Consider the following 20,912-nt stretch of genomic DNA (forward strand, 5'->3'; position numbering starts at 1 on the left):
TTTATGTATCCATTATACAGTATATACTGAAATAATGCCACTGCATGCAGTAAAGTGAATCATTAGTGACTTTTTAAAAAAAATCGGTAAAGTACAGCTAATATTTCATGTTTAGGAACAGAACTGCACTGATAAGGCTCATACATTTAAATATGCACATCTCCTCACAGTATTTTAAAAACATGACAACACTTGTCTATATCAAATCTTTGCTTGCACTTCTTCAGGTGTCACTTTTTACATGACAGAAAAGATACCCACCTGCACCCAACCCCCCACAACTTATCATGGTTTAGAGACTATATTACCCTCAGAATTCCTAAGCATGAATGCAGGGCTTCTTGGGTATGAACTTTTTTGTTTTAACTTCCATAGTCAATAATGAAATGTGACCACACAGATAATTAACTGAATGGCAGTTACTTTGTTTCCCTGCACTCCATCACAAGTGGTGTGGCTGGTAGTCTCTTTTGCCTCACAATTAAGTTACAACACACCTGAAATTTTCAACCTTACTAGTAGGATCTTATATAAAACATTACCAAGGTTTTTCTTGTTATTTCTCCTATCCTCTTCTTAAAGTTCATATTGGAGTAAGACAATCTTCTCTATTTTCCAACTGTCTAACTGTCAGATATAGTCATTTACCTTTCTAAGGCTGTCTCAGATGTAGTTTGCTACATGGGCACCACTGGTAAGTTAAGGCAGAACAAAGTGTTCATTCCCTTAATATTATTCTTAGTACCCCAAGTCTCCAAGGCTAGGCTGCTCTCAAATAACATTACAGTGAATGGCTTATGAAGCAATCCAAGAGGACTACTTCCCCCCACCTCAATGTATCCACAAGGCTCAGACCGCCATATGCTGCTAGAATGTCCCCTGTCATCCTTCTTTTTACTGCTTCTTCCACCCTGCCCTCCACTGCTGCCATTGAGAATTGGAGGGGGGGAAAGCAGAGTGCTGCCCTTGAGAAATGGAGGTGGAAAACCAGTGGGTTCTAAGTTGCTCTGCAGACTTGCAAAGGAACTGTGGCCATTCACTTACCAGTTGGCTGCAAGAGCCAGTTTTTAAAAGCCTTAGTCCACTCCATGCTTGGCAACAGCTCTCAGATTGATTGCCCTCCGCCACTAAAGCATTTTGTTCAATGCATACTTTATACAGCTGTGGAAGTGCACACAGAACAGCAGATCCAGCTGGTGGTAAAATGGGAATCCTCAAACAGAAAAATCCTATTGCTACCTCCTCCTGAGGCTTTGGCTCTTGGGGCAGTCAGGCAGTGCCTCTTCCCTACTGCATATATTAGAACTGGAGAAGACTCAGAAGAAATAGGACAGGTAGGGACTTCTGGCTCAACGTCCTCTGAGACTCATTGCAAATAGGGACTACAACAGAGTTACACTTTATGAGGGCTAAATGCACTCCCTAACCCCACATGTGGTGCAAACCCTTTTTCCACAGAGAAAGAGAGATCTCACACCTCCACAACTGTGGTGCCACAATCTTGATACCAAGGAGAAACGGGCTTTCAGCCCAGTCTTCCACCTGGAAAACTCTGCAGCCTGCCCAGCCCTTTGGATGCAAGTCTTTCCATTCCCTTCCCCCTTCCTTGTTTGATGCCTCAACAATCATCTGTAAACCTGCACCCATCTCCAGTTAAGTTCACATTAAAAAGGCCCTGTCTGCTGTGCTGTATACAGCCTGCTACAAATGCATTTCTTTCTATATTTTAGAAAACTGTCTGTTTGTTATGCATTTGGAAAGTTTTTAAGATATTGTAACCAAATTTTACATGGTGGTTCCTGAGATCAAAGAAGAGGCTTTAGACTATATTTGGATACAACTGGACATGATGTTGAATCAAAAGGGCGAGTTGAACCTTTCAAGACTGCACTGATTTTTTTGTTTTAGAAATCCCAAGCAATGCCAAGTATGAGGCTGCAGATAAGCTACATTATGAAGAGTCACTTAGATCTTTGGGGAAATTTTACTTGTGGTACCATATCCTATGGAATATCACTGGATGGTTTCACTGCAATACAAAATATTCCCTTCTGCTTGCCATATGTAAAGCACCATCTATTTACATCAGGCATCTTGTGAAGATACATATTTTTGCCCTGGCTTAACCTGATTCATAAGGTCAGAACCTGCTACTTCTGAATTCCTGTTTATCTGTCTATCTATCTATTGCTGTTGCATTCTTTTTGTGCCATTTGCCTGATCCAGTAAGGCTCGTCTTATGATCTTATTAACACACGTGTGTGTGCAGAACCAATCAGAGGGGGGACCAGGGGGACCATTTGGCCTGAGGCCTCGAGCTCAAAGGGGGCCTCAAATTTAGACACTTGTTGATGTTTTAGTATTGGATAAGTTTTGTGACTTGTTTTCATGTACAGTGGACTAAAATGTGGCACATACTTTCAGCTTGAAATGGCTAGGAAAGTGTTTGTTAGATAAGTTTCAAAATTCAGATTATGTCTCAGTCTATTTTTCATGCCTTATTTTGGTTTTGGGTGCTACATCTTTCATTTCATTATGGCTAGCGGCCTCAAAAGTGGAAGTGGCTGGAAGTAGCCCTGAAAGGCTTGCCTGTGGGTGGGTGATGCTTACAACTTGAACTAGAAACAAACTACAGTAAGTGGCTACTGTTCAGATATGGGAATTCCTCAGAGTAACAAGACAAATCATACTTCTAACCAGTGCTTTTTTTCTGGGGGCACGCAGCGGTACGCATACCCCTAAACATTTTGTGAATCTAAGTTTGGCCTCATTGAGGGGTAGTATTTCAATGAGTAGGAAAATGAGAGTACCCCTAAACATTTTTTAAAGAAAAAAAAGCACTGCTTCTAACAGAACAAAAAACTGACAAGGGAAAGGAAATGAGAGAGCAGAAATATCACTTCAAGCTCGTTTGTTTTAGAGCTGAATAGCTTTCACAATCGCAGGATATCTTACAGCACAATCCAAGCCATATCTACTCAAAAGCAAGTACCATTGAACTAAACAGAAGCATTACCAACTTACCAGGAAGTAAGCCTCATTGAGCACAGTGGGACTTACTTCCAAATAAATATGAATAGAACAGTGCTGGTAAAGAGCTGTTTTACTCAGTCCCTACAGAGTCTGATTAGAAACATTACTCATTGGGGGAGGGCAGGGGAAAGAATGAAATATATTCTATATAATGTACTTTACTTTTAAATACATTGTTGCTTGTGCTAAACGTGGTGAACAACAAGAATAACTATGCCTGTTTCCAGGCTGAACTGACAAAAAATGAAAATAAAAATGATCAGACTAGTGTAATATAAAATGCCAAAGAAACAAAACAAGAAGAAACTACAAATAAACTACGTTTTTCATTATTCTAGGATTTGAGATTACATTGTAGAGATGCAGAATCAAAAAGGTTGGTCAGTCACTACAATTGGAAATGATGAAACTAGCACAAGTAAGCATAGTAGGTTTAAAACAAAAAAGTAATTTGAAGCTAAGTATTATTCATATGTATAAAAAAACCCAGTATAGTAAGGAGTCCCTGATCTGTGATACATCAGCACAAGTAGTGTCTGAGGCAGCTGTATTCAAGAGGTATCGAGCAACTGCTTTCATAACATTAAGAAACTATTGTATAGTGCTCTTTAAAGAGACATTAATGAATGGCTTAGCATGAATGCAGCTGCATTGCACTGCTGACAGAACAGTATCTTGTCCTTACCCTGTATTTGTCTTGAAAGTATCACAGCTAAAAATATTTTCAACTACAAGGCATTGTACTACAGGGATTCTCCTATTGTGCATGAAAATAGTACCAGCAGTGCTTGTATACTCTCAGTATACTATTAGGATAGCTATAGTTAGGATTTTTATTGAGGCATAATTTTTTTTTCAAAAGAACTTTTCATACAATTGTATGGTAGTGGCAATAGCTTTGTAAAACCAAGGCAGACCTACCTGCCTCATTATATTTTCAAGCGGGCACAAGTCTAATAATGTGTATAAAGTGCTGATATTTTGAAGTATAATGCAATTCTGCTATGTTAAAAATTCAGAAATCAAATAAAATTAAACACTCCAATTTTATGATAGGATAGGTGACTGATGTGTCATAATGTATATCTAGCACTTGATACTTTTAAAAAACTTTATAGGTATTCAGTGATACTAAGGAATTAACCCTATAGGCCTTATATGTAGAGAACTCCTTATACTGTGTATCAAGTTCACTGAAACAAACTAGTTACATAACCTATTCTTTCACTTATGACCTATTTCTTGTAGAAAACCAATCATAATTTGAAAATGTTTGGATACTATGTTTAATTTACAATGTTCCAGAATACACTCTTTAAAGATATTTTATTAGAGGCAGGAATTGTTATATTAAACATTCTATTGAAGTTCTGTATTTACATTGATTCCTTAAATTATTTGCAAAAATAAAGAGAGTCTAGTGACTTTACTAAACCTATAAATCATATTCTCTAGTATATCCTATTCAAGCAAAGAAAAATGCAGCATTCAAGTAGAGACAAAAGTCACATATGTCATTTAAAATAAGTATATTTCTGATATCTGAACAAATGTATTTTAGCTATAAATTAGTTGCTACGCCAGAGCTGGATTTTTCACTTGACTGCAGAGTGTTGTGCTTGTTATTATGAATATTCAGCACACATGGATATAAACGTTTTCCTGACAAGCAAAGATAACAAACTGTTCCGAAATATCTCAAATGTCAACTTAAGCCATTCGGATAACTTTCCCGCACGGTGCCTCGGTTACTACTATCCATCGTTATTGCAACCCACCATCCATCTTCACAGAACTGTAAAATAGCCTGTCTGCCATATATAGCTCCGGGGCTCCTGTCATATTTTGCCCTTTAATACAAAGAAGTTGACGGCAGGGTACTTACCACCGTTCAATTTTTTCTGCACAACGTCATCCACAACCGCGTAACCTTTCACAAAACCCGTAGGAAGGATGAAGGAGCAGGCATCGGTGCCCCAAGCCGATTACCCGAAGGAAGAAGTTATTTACATGTTAGAATCCAAGCCCAGCGTCGCGTGGAGAGAGACAAATTGTTCAGCACTCCCTTAGATCAGCCATATTACTCTCCCAAATCAAACAACACTTCACTTCCCAAGCTGCTTCCCTAGCAGCCTCGGCGAAGACAACTGGCAGGCGCTCCCCCAGGCGAGTCCTGCCCTCACCCCCACTGCGGGCGCTGCTCACAAATGTTATTTCCGAGCCCCCCAAAACGCCGCGGAACTTCACCCCTTAAGGAGTCCCCCATCCAACACTAGAGCCGCCGGAGGAAGAGGAGGAGGAGGAGAAGGGGAGGGGAGGAATGAAGAAGAAGAAGAAAAAGCAGGGCTGGAGAAAGTAGATCCGACTATTCCGAGCGCCACAAATGTGCGGACTGGATTTCTCCCACCAAGGATCCGGAACGAGGAGCTCCGGCCACACTCGCTAGGAAAGCAGCCTCTGACTTAACTCTTTCCTGACCAGGTAACAATGTACTGTGTTTGACAAACTGATATTGACTCAAGCACAATAACCCTCACTCTCCAATAAGCTCTCTGCCGGCACAGAAATGTTGGGAAAATCAAGGTGAGGGTTTCATGGTCTGACGGAACTCACGTTCATATTTGAGTTAAGAGCTGCATGTCTAAAAGCTTGTGGATAGTCTCAAAGCAGGGAGGAAACCTGTCATCTCAGGCCGTTAGGGGCTTCAGTCTGCCCCCCGTGAATAGTTCCATAAGCAGGGAAAGAGAGGCCTTGTTTTCTCTTGCTAAAAAACTTAGTTTCCCCATCTCTAATGTATGTGTGTTAACCTTACAGTCCGATCTTAAACTAGAGTTTTCATTCAATTTACTTTCGACACACTGGTAACATTTCCTTCTCTGTCCCCTTTCCAGTCCCTCAACTAGCTTTTGCCAAAAATACAGTTCAAGTGAACAGAAACAAAGGAAGCGTTATGTAACTTTTATTTCACTTGAGTTTTTATTCCTGAGCTTGTCCTCTAAAAATATCACAAACTCACCCAGTTATCCTTCAAAACTAACCTATCCATCACAAGGTCTTAAACCAAGGACGACACTGTATGTTTCAAGCAATGTTTACTTGTGCAAAATTAAATAAGCTTGATACTACTCTTTAGATTATTAGAAAATCAACAATTATCTTCATGCCAAAATTGAAACCTATTTTTCGGCTAAAATTCATATGGTTTTTAAAACAAGAATAGTTTTTATTTAACTTAAGCTATTTCAGACTTTCCCCAATAATGCAAAATTTTCTGTTTGGTTAAAAAGGCAAGGCTGTAATCTTATGCTCATCGACTTGGAACTCTTATGATTGTAATTTTAAAACTCAAAAATCTGTGGGCCTTACTTTGAAAGAAACGAATAGAATCAGAATGCACGTGTAACTGATACACCAACCTTATAGATACAGTGCAATTTTGCTGCATCTGACACAAAGTGTATCAGATGCAACTTCGGGTGCAGTCAGGGCAAGATTTACATCATGTGTCCAGTCCTGTACAATGCAACAAATTTTAATCTGGAAACAGTGGCTACTGCTTAATTAAGCAGGACCAATCCACCACCCTCCATCAGCATACCATTTTATGTTGGCTCAGAATAGTGAAATATGATGAAATGAAAATATAATAAAATCTATTGGGTTAACAGCCACTCTGCTATCAATGCTATCTATGCCACAGAATGTTTGTGAAAGATGAGAGAGACTTGATTCTCACTAATAACAATATTACACACTGAGTATGCATAAGGATTTAATAAGTCTCATACAGACTAGAACACAGTCTGTTCGACTGATTTAAATTCTAGTGTTGAAACTAGCCTAGATTTGACACTTGGTGTTGTGTAAAATAGTTAGAAATATTAATTTAAAATTTTAAAGGTTAGATGAAGTTATATAACTTAATAAAGAAAACAAATACATGCTTCACTCCCCATCCACCCACAACACATTGGCAATGGGAAAACATTCCAACTTGTGTCATTCAGCTGAGTGTATATCCAGAAAAAGAATTCCACAAAGATAATATTTATACATAAATTCACATATAAAAAGGTATGACGATCAGGAATGTTGGGGTGAAGGATAAAAAAAACGCATTGTGTGTAAAAACCTAGGTCCTTGATTAACAGGACAATATTTTTTCCAAGCTCTCTCTAACATGTGTCATGATGTCATAAAATATGACATCATGGCATCCCTTAGGGAAAGAGCTTGCTGGTCAGCTGGAGTTTAAAGACATATATAACTCACAATAGCTATGAGATACAGAGGATGGGATATCTTACCCCAGAACTACAAATGTGTTGAGTATCTGTCATCTTTTCAGAGGTATTACTATGCACACGGTAGGATTTTTAATGAGATACTTCATGTCAGTTGACTTTAAAAAATAAATTGTAGTTTAAAATTGCTTCTTCTATATTGCAGAATATTTATACAATGAAATCTGTTAAGCTACCTTTCTCATAAGGAAAAATAGCATAATAGATGTTGGGGGAGGGGCAGATTGCCCATAATTCCTGGATTTAGTAAAAATTAAAATTAGTCAAGGTATGATTAAACTTTGCCAAACCCCCTGGATTTAGTTATGCTAATATGCCCAGTGAGCTCCACAGATCCAGCTGGATGGGCCATTAGCAGAGAACAAAGGCTAGTGATGGCCCATCAAGGAAACCATCAGAGGGCAAGACTGCCAAGCAAGAGCGAGTGGGGGCCCTTCTGTGCAGGGTGATAGTAGCCAGAAGCAAAGGCCAGATTTAGGATTTCAGCTTTGAATGAGTAGGCTGTGGGGAGGTCCCTGGCAGCGAGGAGGAGATGAGCTGGTAGATGAGCCATCTACCAACAGAACCTCCATCTTATATGGACTGAATATTATTGTATTGGCCCTCATCCATTCATGATTCCAAGCAGTGGTTAGGGTTGAAAAGCAGCAGCTCTGGATGACATCAGCACAAAGTACACTGACATCTCATTCTAAATCTCCCATCCATCATGGTCCTTCAGGGCAATGAAAGCATATCAAGATCAGGCCTGAAACTAGAATAAAATGGGCCAAGATAATCAGTTTCATCCAAGATTAAATGCACAGGGTTCACCCACTCAACTATCCTGTAAAAAGAGGCAAATCTCTGCCATCAGCTGATAGTTAATAAACATTCCTTGGAGTCCAAGGATTTTAATACGGAACAGGCTCACTTTCAAGGTGGTGAGGTAGTTTGCTCACCCTCAAAGAAACAATTGTCATGAGCCCCACAAAGACTTATTGACAGGGGGTGGGGGGGGGAGGAACGTGATGTGAGTCTGGAAACCAATTCTGGAGAAGGATACAGTGGCTTGGGGGGTACTGATCTAGTTGCTAGGGAGTGGCCAAGTGGATTGTCAGGAAAAAGGCCTGCCTCAGCAACAGTGGACATCCCAAGTTCGGATAGACTGGTAACTGTCCCACCTCCAGCTAGCGGAGTGATCCCTGCCATGGGGAGGCACCTTGAGTCTAGGTACAACAGTGAGCTGGCACTATCACCCTGACCTCCATCCTCAAGGATGTGACACCAGTTGTGGCAATATGAGCAGAATCAGCCTACTTACAGGAATGCCCACTTACTTGCTCAGTCCCATAACTTTGGACAGGACCTGCACAAATGACTGTGCCTACTCTGCACTTCAAAAGGGGAGAGGGTGTGTGACAAGCTATTCTTTTATCATGTTTATTATCACCTGAAGTCACTCATATCAATTTTTAAAAGTGAGAGTCAGTTTGTAAGCATGATGGGAAGATCTAAGAAGACAAGATGGGCAAAGGAAGGGTAGTGGAAGGAAAGGGGGGATCAGTTTACAGCCAGATGATGCAATTGAGGTATAAGCAGGCATTTATATCCAGTTCAGGCCAAGTTGATCTTCCCCTGCTGTTGTTCTCATGTGAACTAGTGGCTGTTGCTCTTTGGCCAAAGGATGGGGCCAGAATGTTCTCCCTCTATGCTTCTGTGACCCCAGGGCAACTGTTCAAGCAGAGTATTCTTTCTAACATGGGAAGGGAAGCAAGTTACCTGCAGCAGCTGCTTCTCCGGCTAATGAATGAGACAGGCTGATCTTTCCCCTGTCATGAAGCTCTTACTAGGAGGCATGGGATGCAACATTCCAGTGCCCCCTGATCCTCTGGTGAGTGACAGAGACCAAAATGTGCTTCCCTTTACTATGAAAGTCCCAGGAAAACAAATTAATAATATTCAGAAGTAACATAATATGTTATTTTCACAATCACAACTTGGAAGTTAGCCAGTTCTATAGTAACACAAAAAACAAACAATCTAACATAGCAGATACTCAGAAATATACCAACCTCCAAAGGTACAGGCAAAAATAAGGAATCTGAACTAAAGGCAAACAAGTCAGAATCTATGTTAAAGATATGCCTAACCAACCTCTTTTCAGAGTACAGTGAAACACATAGATCCCTTGATCCAGCTAAAGGAAGTATGCATATAGAAGCAGGCTTCCATGTTTGTACACCTCATTGGAAAAACACCACATTCACAACCAGGTTCATGATATAGGCATATGTAAGGTTTTATATACATACAATGGAACTTTTAATTTTTCCACCTCACAAACCAATTTTTCTCACAGCATGTGAAGATGCTTCCTAAGATGCCCAACATTTTGAAGGCAGCTTGGGGGGGGGGGCGTCTACAGAAGTATTACCAAGTTTACGGAGTCCTTTTAATCAGGATCCAAAGCTTATGTATATTGTGTTTTGATCCCACACAATTAGGTAATGTATAATTATATTGCCTCTTCTTCCTAGATGTCTTCTAGATCCAGTCTTCTGGATTACATGTAATTAAACCTTTTAGTGGCATTCTCATCAACCGGTGTTGCTCTCACTTTCTCTTTTCCTTATGAAAAGGCATTAACCCCACCACCAAGTTACAGTATTTATACCTGGCTTAGTGTTTTCACATCACCTAATATCTGGATTATATCTGGTCACTGCATGCTTTTTAGTGGAGAAAACACTAGTCGCAATCCAAATTACACATATAAAAATCAAATAAAAAGTGGTTGGGTGGATTGCAGAAAACCAAACAAAGGACACCTATAAAAAAGTAGGAGTACACAAAGATGTACTGGAACAGTTAAAAAGGAGAAGGGGAAATTCCACTTTTATGGAGAACTTCCATTGTTCTTTCATTACTCATTTAGCATTGTATCAAAATTATATATTATATTAATATTTTACATGATGAGTTGTAGAAGGTAATACCTTAAAAGAAGTTACAATACATAAACAAGTCTAAGATTAATGACTTTTTTTAAAAAAAAAATCTTTGTAGCTTCAAGGAAACTGATTATTTGAATTCATTCCAATCCCGTTTTAGAATGAAAATTTTGGGATGGAAACAGCCTTTATTGCCCTAATGGATGGCATACATCAGAGAATGGATGGAGTAGTGCAGTCCTATTAGTTTTCCTGGATTTCTCAACTGCTTTCAGTATCATCACCCACATTAGGAGTTGGGATGGTTGGATGAATATTTATCTTCCGTTCCCTTTTGGCATTTGCTTTCCCCACACCCAGTCTGTTTCCTTCTACTCTAATATCAATGTGCTGCTAGAAAACAAGGTACTGTATTAAGAAAGGGGTAAAGTTTAAGGGTTACCCTCAGACCACTTTATTGAACTGTAAGTAGCAGATTGAAGAGATACAAACTAAATGATTTCTAATGTGCACAATGGTCTAAAAGGTTCATAGCAAGTCAATTTGTTCCCAGATATGGAGCAAATTAATTTGTCCATCATCTCTGCTGAGGAAGCATAGCACTGTAGTGACTCCAGTTTTTCCAGGAAGGGCTGATCTCAGAAGGTGGTGCTGGGGGATTTCTGCCCCAGGGCCTTTGGCAGACAGGGTGCTACTGGGTTCCACCTTGTCCACACAGTTTAATATCTACATGAAACTGCTGGGGAAGTCATCCAGATGTTGGGGCTGCAATGTCATCAGTATGCTGATAAAATATAGCTATTTGTTTTCCACCTATAAATCCCAGGGTTGTTGTGGAATTCTAGAATTTTGGAGGCAATTTGGGGATAGATGAAGGTGAACAAGCTGAAGCATAATCCAGATATGCTATGGGTAGAGAAATCAGATGACCTCAGTAGAGGGGTACAGCAAATTTTGAATTGAGTTGTGGATCTGACTTACCTAAAGAAAGTGGGTCAATGTAGAGTTATGTATGTGTTTATATCAGGACTAGAATTTTTAAAAAGGTAAACGTAAAGAACCCCTGGACGGTTAAGTCCAGTCAAAGGCAACTATGGGGCTGCAGCGCTCATCTCGCTTCAGGCCAAGGGAGCCGGCATTTGTCCACAGACAGCTTTCCAGGTCATGACTAAACTGCTTCTGGCGCAATGGAACACCACGGCAGAAACCAGAGCACACAGAAACGCCATTTACCTTCCAGCCGCAGTAGTACCTATTTCTCCACTTGTGCTGGTTTGCTTTTGAACTGCTAGGTTGGCAGAAGCTGGGACATAGCAACGGAAGCTCACCCCGCCATGCAGATTCAAACCACCAACCTTCCAATCAGTAAGCCCAAGAGGCTCAGTGGTTTAGACTACAGCGCCACCTGCTCCCAGACTGGACTAGAATGCAATGTGCTCTACCATAGAGCTGCCTTAGAAAATGACCCAGCAAATTCAGCTGGTATAAAATTTGAGTGTTCTTTGGGGTTAGGTGCTATGACTCTATCACATGTTCTGTGCTAGTTCTACTGGTTGCTGGTGCATTTCTGGGCCCTGTTTAAATACCTGGGCATGCTCATTAAAGCCAAAATGGTTTGAGGTCTGGTTATTTGAAGAATATCTTGTGTTCTGAAACTGATATTGTGGTTCCTGCTTTTGGTCCTGACTTTAAGGTCAGAAAGATTAATAAGTCTTAGGGACAGAATGAAAGGTGCCCTATATATATATTAAAAATTATTAAAATTTTGTGCTTTGCTACTGGTTTAGCTCTGATAGTGCTCCATTCAGCATGGCCCAGAAATGGGCAATAGGAGCATTGCACTAAAAAAAAACAAAGCTTGAACGCCTTATTAATTTTAAAGATTTATATGCTGCCTTTCAGCCGTGCTTCCTGGTTGATTTGCAAAAACAGAAAGAGCACACACACACAGACACACAGTCACAAACACACAAACTTAAAAGCCTAGGAGAAAGGATAACATCTTCACCTCATAATCTACTGATTCCTTTAGTTTCTCTCCCTGTGGATGCTGTGCTACATGGACCATATTTCTAGACTCAAACCTTTCCTAAGCATTGAAGACATTTCTAGAGGGAGAGAGGAAATCTACACAACTATTCAACTACACCACCACTCAAGAAATGTCTTGTTAAGAATCCAAGATGCAATGCCTACAAAAGAACTAATGCTTAAGCACCTGACATGCTATGCCCAGTAACTCATTGTGCTGTTCACAGCTGTCTCATTGTTAGTTTTGCTACACCCATCTCATCACCATCTGCTGCCTTCATTCTAAACTTAGAAGCTTCTTTGGGTAGAATACACCTTGCCATTGTGAGATGCAGATGTTAACATAAGGGGGTTCTATCCTAGTGTAGGGTATCTAAATACAAGCTGATAGACTTGTTTATGGCTTTGGGGTGAATGAGCAAATAATTTTTTTAATGATATCAAGTTAAACTTTTAAGTAGAGGATTGGTTTTATACATATGCCAACACTCTATATTCATAAAATAAAGTGTATGAGATTTTGCCTCTGTAAATTCAAGTGGGGGAATGCAAGCAGCATTTCAACTTATTCTAATAAAAGGGTGCATTTTCATGACTTGATACAGAAATTTCTAATTGTTATTATGTAATAGCAGAATAGTTTATCCCATCATTCTTTAATAGCAAATATTTCTACTAATCATAATAAGGGCTCATGTGTCAGAGTTTTTCTTTCAGTTGATTGGAAATTGTACTCCCATTTGGGTTAAGTTTCAGTAAGAATGGGGAATGCATAAATAATTATTAACAATCACAGCATCATTATTACTAATAATCATGTTGAGATTCTTAGGTTACATACCTAAACACACTTACTATAGAGCAAGGCCAATTGAATCAGTGACATTTCTGGGCAAACATGTATAAGATTTGCAGTTAATAGAAAAATGCATGTTGTCCCCACCCCTGAAACAAAATTAATCCAAATGAGTATACAATTTTTGGTTTATTGAAAGAAGCTATTTAGTTATATGCCTAACTCTTGGTTGGATTGCAGCTATTAACAGTTTCTTTTGATAGGATGTCTTCTACTTATAAAGGGCAATGCCACGCCAGTTAACGGTACCACATTTCATTCACAAGGCACTTCAACTACTTCTAGACTCTCTGGATAAATTCATACAACTGTTTTCATCCTACAAGAGGTCCATTTTTACATTCACTTCACAATATGAGTAATGTGAAAAGCTATACTGTATTTGGAACAGGCCAAAAAGGTGTTGCATATGCATTCACAACGAATATACCAGTCAACATTCAAAAAGCAGGCTTGCTGAGACCTTAGTTGTACACACATATGTTCAGCTATTACAGTACAATAATGGTTTTGTTTATATTACCACTATGGCTGGCTACTCTCTATAACAGAACACACAAAGCAATCTTATTGACATGCTAGACATCTGAATTAAGCATAATCCCACTAGAAAAAGGGAAACGATACTTTATGTAGTAATCTGTTTTGAAAGGGAAATGTCCTTACAGTGAGTTTTTCCTGCACCTTCTGGAACTTGAATATGATGCAAATATGATGCAGCATTTATAGTAAGAAGATCTATCTGCCGTTACTTTTTAAGCACCAAACAACATGCTACACTACTTAATTATTTTTAATTTTCTTGCCTTCATGTGACCTATGACACTTTGAATTAATAATCATAATTATTGCTTATATGGGTTACTATAAAATATTAGTATGAAGTCTTGTAGGAATTGCAGAAGTACCCAGAACATGCTTGCAAGGATCACTTTTCTGAATTCATTTCAGTATAGTAATATTAAAACTTTGGTAATAGAAACATCATTAAAATGGTTATGTTACTTATTCTGCATTTTTGTCACACAGCCAAAATAAAAAGGTATAACACTAACATTTCAGCTTTGCTGGTTAGCTTCACTTTGAGAGCCTTCATTCAAAAATATGATGATGTTAAGTCTATGACTTTTTTTATTTAAAAAAATGTTTTATTACAATTGAAACTAAAACTATCCTAATTCTACTGAGAGCATATTACCATAACCATCAATTTAGAAATTGCCTTTGATACAATCGTCTCAAGGCAATGTATAACAAAAACATAAAAAACACAAAATAGGCAGTCACAAGTGAAGACCAAATTATCCAGCTGGGAAAGCCTGTCTGAACAAAAAAGTATTCAATTGTTTATGGCAAGTGCAGATAGTGGACACCTGCCATATCTCAACAAGAATGCAAAACAGGGGCATCCACACTGAAAGCTCTGCTTAGTTACTGCAGAGCAGACTTCTGAGATCTTTGTAACTTGCAGGAAAAACTTTCCTGCATACTGCAGAGATCTACTGGGTCTATAAAGGAAAAGGCAGTCTCTCAAATAAGCTAGTCCTGAGCTATACACAGCCTTATATATTAGCACCAACACCTTGAACTTGGCCTGGTAACAGCCTGCTAGCCTGTGCAAACTCTATAGAGTGTTACATGCTGGTTTGCCCCCACAAGCAACCTAGCCATCATGCTCTGCATCAGCTGCAGCTTCCAGACCAACCCCAAAGTTAGCCCCACACTGACTGCATTGCAGTGTTCTAACCATTAGCTTACCAACACATAGGCAACTGGATCACAATTTTTTAAAAACACTGAAGTACACCAACATCCCACTTAGCATTTGCATCACCTGTGCCTCATGACTGACAACAGCTATGTAAACAGATTCATGGAATATAATTTCCTCTATAAAATGTGAGCAAGGATCACAAGCATTTTCTCAAAGCAGGTTGGAAAGCATACTGGAATGGGTAAAGAAACAAAATAGTTTTATAAATTGGCCTAATTATTTGTTCTTAAAAAGAAGGAGGCTGGAAACTAGGCAATAACTTTCCACAAATCAGTAATAAAGTTTAAACTTGGTTCCAAAGATAGTGGATTTTGGTCTGTTGTGTGGTCCCTGTTAGAAGCTCTGATGATCAAGCTTGCTTGTCCCATGTGGCTTTCACAAGCCATGGGCGGGGATCCGGCAAGCTGCATGAACAAGCATCTACCAATATTTTTCCTTTTTAAACATTTATTCATACTGCCATAGCATAGCTCCTTGAGAAGTTCCTGATTTGTGGAGTAGCTTGTCAGGTAGCACATGGGACTGGTTTTGGAATGGGTGTTTCAGAAATCCTCCTACAATATATGTTCCATTTGATTCCCATTCATGATGGAGATAGGCCAAAACCACATCTAAGTAGAGACTGCTGAGGTGTCATCAATAACCTAAGCATAATGTACGCACACTCTATTTTTTTCATATCTCATGTTAGTCAATAATGGGATGCAGGCAAAGCCTTTGAAGTTGAATCCAGTCAAGACCTGCCAACCATCATTGCCTCAGTCTTGTAACCTGGAGGGATATGCTTACCAGCTATTGATGGGGTTTATCCTCCCATCATCACTATAGCCTAGGGATTCTCTTCAACCACTGCATCTGGAACTGGTAGCAGTGACCAGGAGCTTTTTCCACCAGCCTCTTCTGGAAAGAAGGCTGCTAGGCTTGTTGTCAGATTCAGACTAGTCTGCTGTCATTCATAAATATCAAGACTGGAGTTCCATAATTTTAAACTTAATTTTAAGTCCATTGTGTAGGGACCATGTCATTTATGCGTTCTGGTGGCTGCAGCTGGTGCACAGCAAGGAAGCCTGTCTATAAAATGAGAGGAACACATTCCATCAGTGCTCCACCATATGAGTTGTATTTACCAGTACATACCATTACAGAAACAATCCATGATACTGGCTTTGACCAATACGGCACATACTACATACTTTAAACACCATCTCCTTCCCTCAGTGTTGCAGTCTGCCACAAGCAGAATCCCTATAGTATGTTCTGTGTGAGATGCACAATAAACAAAAGTAAACAAAGATATCTAAGGTTGGGGAACAACTGTACAACTTCTCTTTGAAAACTGCCAAGCCTCCATGCTCACAATTTCCCCCAAGGCAAGGCAATTCAGACGAATGTATGGTAGCCACAAATAAGCAGGGGTTTCTCTTGTTATCCATTTGTTTATGTGTATTTCATACACATTTTAGTGTAAAGCAGCACTCCAAAAACAGAAACCTGCCAAATGAATTCCCCAGTACAGCACCTTCCCATGTTCTCTTCTATACAGTGTATGTGCAGACTATTTTGCAACCATAGAAAAATATAGAAATCGCTTTTGCATCACCTTACTTCCTAGTCAATTAAAAAAACAACCTTAAAAAACAACCTTAATTTTTTAAAAAAACATGTTAAGAACAGGTCAAGTACATATCTGTAGCTGCACAATATTACTTCTGAAAGCCATCTAATGGCAAGGCCTTCATGCTAGTTTTTACACTAAGTGTAGCTAATAGGTAACAGAGGTGTCTTCAATAACTGGTGGTACTATGCCTCCTGGATACATTGCCATGGATGAAAAAACTGGTGAGTTGTTTCTCCTCACTTCCTTAATCTTTTTCTTCCAACTGAAAATATCACATTTCTGAATTTTGCCTGAAAATTTAAAGGATTGCTTTTATTGAGCAATCAAATAAAAAGGAGGAATGAGTTGGTATCAGCATAAAGCAAATGCAATAAAAACAGCAGTGTCAACTTTAGCTATACATTATCCAGTCAAGGCCCACATGAGTGGGGTTTCCCATATCCCTTTGATTTTTTTAAAAAAATCAAGTATCTGAACTGTTGAAAGCAAAGCATAGTGTCTGTTTTGTTTTGAGGTGGAAAGTAATATTCTAAAAGTTAGCTACTACCCATAGCCCCCTTTCTTTTCCATTTAACTGGAGGCAGAAGAACTGTGTGCTTCAAAGACCAGTACAGAATTATAGCATGTACATTAACTGAGTCCATATTAATTATTACACAGAGCATAGATGCTTAGTATCAAAGTACTCCCAAACCTCAGTACAAAATTAAGTATGTTAATTTTTGTATGATGCTTTCTGTGTAAAAGAAAGCCAAAACTACCTGCATCTCCAGTGTCAGATTCAGCAAAGGACAACATAATGCTCCTTGTTTTCATTAATACTCAAGTACTCAGAGCCATAAAACGAGACACTAATTTAATTTCTTCACATTAACTGTCAGGATGCTAACAAACAGAAAGATGGCAGTAGCAAGAGACAAAGCCAAAACACCACAATCTTCCCCCAGCCACTCTCCTGTTGTTGTGCATACCCCTGGCTGTGGCTTTTGACAGCTCCTAGGGAGGAGCTTCCCATTACACAATCACCATCCTAAGATTGATAGAAGTGCTGCCTGTAAGCAGCGAGAGTGAGAAGAAATTTGTTTTCAAAAGTAATCCTGTTATGGCAAAACCGGACTTTTAAAAACAGGTTTAAAAAACAAAACAAAAGGAAAAACAAACCCCACTATATTGCTCTGAGTGTGTGTGTGGGGGGGGGGGGGCAAGAGAAGCATAGGTCGAGTAAGCTAGAAGAGAAAAGACCTGGTGAGAGAAACTAATCTCAAAAGAAAGAACAAAATTAAAAATAGAAGGAGTAGGATAATAAAGGAGAGAGAGAGAGAAGAAAAAGAGGAGAGCGATTCTAAGCATGAAACCTGGGGCAGGAGAACAACAAAAAGAAGTTAAAAGTAAGGGAAATAATGGGAATGGCAGGACGGTGACAAAACAGGGGGGTGGGGAAGAGAAAGAAAGAAGGAAGTAGGAGAGGAAGGTAAGCCAGGGCCTTTCTCAATATGGCACTGGGGCAGGGAGGAGTGAAAAAAGTATAAACAAAAGGAAAGGCAGAAGCAGGCGAGGAAGGGGAGGGGAGGCAAAGTGCAAAGGGGAGAGGATGGAGGAGGAAAAGAGGCCAGAGGTGGCCCTTCTCGACATGACAACTGGGTCCGGAAAGAGGAGGAGGGGGAGGAAGCCCCTTCCTGGAGCTGACAGCGCTCCTGCCCTGCCTCCCTTTCCTCTCTCCCCCTCTCCCTCTCGCCGCCATCCCCTCACGCACTGAACTTACTTCTTCCTGACTCTCTGGAAAGGGGAAGCGCCATCTTTGCGAGGCCGGCCCCTAGGTCTTTTGTCTGTGGCGGCCGCCGCCGCCGCCGTGGGGGGAGCTCCCGGCTCGGGGAGTTGTGGCGGAGGAGGAGGCGGCGGCTGCTCGGCCGCCGGCGCCGGGCTCTGCTCCTCCGTTGACATCCTAGTCAGCAGGACGGGAGAGGAGGCACATGGAGGGCGAGGAGGGAGCTTGGGGGACGGGGGTGAGGAGGAGGAGGAGGAGGAGGGCGGCGATCCCGACGCTCCTCCTGCTCCCGCCGCCGCCGCTGTTCCCCTTCGTCGTCGTCTTCTTCTCCTGCTGCTGCTTCTGCTTCTTCTCCGCCTCCTCCTCCTCTCTCCTACCTCCGCCTCGCATTGCTGGCCTCAGCCGCCGCGGACCAGCGCGCAGGTAGCGGCATGGGGAGGGCGAAGGGAGGAGGGCCCGCCTCAGCCCACACGCAACCAGACCCCTTTCCTCGCGGGGCGGAGGGGAGGGCCGGCGAGGTCGGCGCAGGAGGGGAGAGCGACCCGCGGCGACGACGCCACCAACCGCCGGCGCGCGCAGGGCAGGCCGGCTTCTCCCGCCGCCTCAGCTGAGGAGAATCCCTTCCCTCACGCGACGACGCCCGCTCTCTCCTCACACAAGGCCCCGGGGAGGGTGGCGGCCGCAGGCAACGAACGACTCCTTCTCCTGCTGCTGCTGCCGAGGAGGAGGCAGCCTCCGCCGCCGCTTCTTCGGACGTTGGCCCTGTGCCCTTCCCCCGCCCCCGGGGGAAGGGGAGGAGGCGGAGGCCGACGCTGGGCGGGCGGGCGGGCGGAGGGCAGCTGAGAGGAAGTTTTGACAGCTCCTCCAGCTGCTGCTGAGGGAAGGGAACGTACAACTGGAAAGCGCCCGTGTGGTGGTGGTGGTGGGGGTGTGTGTGTGGTGGGTGTTGGGTGTCGGGGAAGGGAGGTGGGTCGCTCTAGGGTGTGCCACGGCTCATTACAGGGCGACTCCTCTCCTCCGCCTTCCCTCGCTCCTTTCTTTCCTTTTCCCCTCAGGCGGGCCCGCGACGCCGCCAGCCAGGAAGTTTTACTTGAGGAGAGAGAGAGAAGAAGAAGCCGGGGGGGGGAGGGGCGAAGGAGACAGTTTCTGAGGGAGGGTGTCGCGCGGCTGACGGGCGCAACACCCTCCTTCCCTGAGGTGGCGACGGTGGTCGCCGTGCTACAGCCGCTGAGGCGCGCCAGTTAGCAGCGACAGCCGCCCGCTCAAAACGCCGCGCTGTTGTTGTTGTTGTTTTCCGCCCTCACAGGCGCAGCCACCGCCGCCACCTTCCGAGAAGAGGGAGGGAGGGAAGGCGGCGGCGACAATCGCTCGGCCTCTCTCGAACTCCCCGCCCTCCCCCTCCCCCTCCTCTAGGCAGGGCCCCCCACTGCGCCTGCCCAAGTCGCCCGCCCACCGGCCAGCCCTTTCCCTCTCAGCGCAGACATCTCATTCGACGCGCCGCCGCCGCCGCTGACCTCACGGGCGGCGCTGCTGCTGCTGCTGCTGCTGCTGCTGTTGGCAGCGGCGAATGTCGTGGTGGCGGCGGCTGTGGCAAAAATGTGGAGCGCGGAATCCAGGGACGGGATGAGTCTCTCTCGCTCTCTCTCGACTGATTGGAAGCCCCTAGGAGGACTTGTTGTCCCGGTGCGGCTGCCTCGCATATGTGGCGCAAGCGAATTTTGCGCCTCTCTCTCTGTTTGCACGCGCATAGGAGCCAACATCTAGGGGCCGAGATCCCTTCGAGGGGCCCCCAATAAAATATTTGAGGGGGCTGGGCCCACCCCTAAGTTGATGGCCAGTGCGTGTGCACGTCTTGTGTTCGATTATGTGGGGCGGGGCTTATCTGCCCCCCGCATATTTTATTCAAATTGGCAGTGTGTGTGTGTGTGTGTGTGTGTGTGTGTGTGTGTGTGTCGCGCTGGATCAGCGAGGGAACTCCTTTCATCCAGCGCAGTGGTGCAAACTTTGAATAAAATACTGTATTGGGGGAGAACAAATAACCCCGCCCCACGTAATCGATCACAAGACTGAATGCAAGCACACCATTTGAATGATGGTTGAGGCCCCTTCGTCCTCCCCAATAAAACATATGAGCCCCCCTAAGTTTATGGGCATTGTCATTCAAATTGTGTGTGCGCTCCGCCAGTGTGATCGATTATGCAGGGCAGAACTTACCTGGCCCCCCTCCATATTTTATTCAAGTTGGCTCCTCTGAAGCCCAATCAACTTTAGAGGGGCTGACCCCGTCAAATTTTTTGCTTGAGGGGGAAAGTCGAAGGGCCTAGGTGTTGGCTCCTATGGTCCCCAGTCTGGGTGTGAAAAGGACACCTAACCCCACCTTCTCCCAATGGGGATAAGAATGCTGGGCACGGGCTTGGCTGCGCCTTCCCCACCCTCGCACGACCACACCCACTGAGGCTTCCCTGACTGTTTTCACACGCAGTCTACGCGCGATTGACTTTTTTTGGGGTGTGTGTGTGGGCGGGCGGGCCTCTCGCCGCGCGCTCTGCAAAATATGCACACGTGGAAGTGCCTGACAACAGCTGCGCTGCTGCGCTC

At 42.6% G+C, this 20,912-nt stretch overlaps 1 protein-coding gene across 9 annotated transcripts in view; it reads right to left on the reverse strand.

The window, feature by feature from the left end:
* Positions 1-19,068, reverse strand: part of KMT2C (lysine methyltransferase 2C) — a 143,835-nt gene extending 124,767 nt beyond the window's left edge. For 8 of the 9 annotated variants that reach the window (XM_077936742.1, XM_077936737.1, XM_077936741.1 and 5 more), the window contains exon 1: positions 18,312-19,068. In XM_077936742.1, the coding sequence (XP_077792868.1) occupies positions 18,312-18,490 (179 nt within the window). In that variant the 5' untranslated portion in view covers positions 18,491-19,068. Of the gene's footprint in view, positions 1-4,918; positions 5,346-18,311 lie in introns of those variants that run through there. The other variant, XM_077936743.1, reaches the window with a different exon arrangement.
* Between the last annotated feature and the right edge of the window lie 1,844 nt (positions 19,069-20,912).

Source organism: Podarcis muralis, chromosome 12 (assembly GCF_964188315.1).
Source record: "Podarcis muralis chromosome 12, rPodMur119.hap1.1, whole genome shotgun sequence".
NCBI classification, from domain to species: domain Eukaryota; kingdom Metazoa; phylum Chordata; class Lepidosauria; order Squamata; family Lacertidae; genus Podarcis; species Podarcis muralis.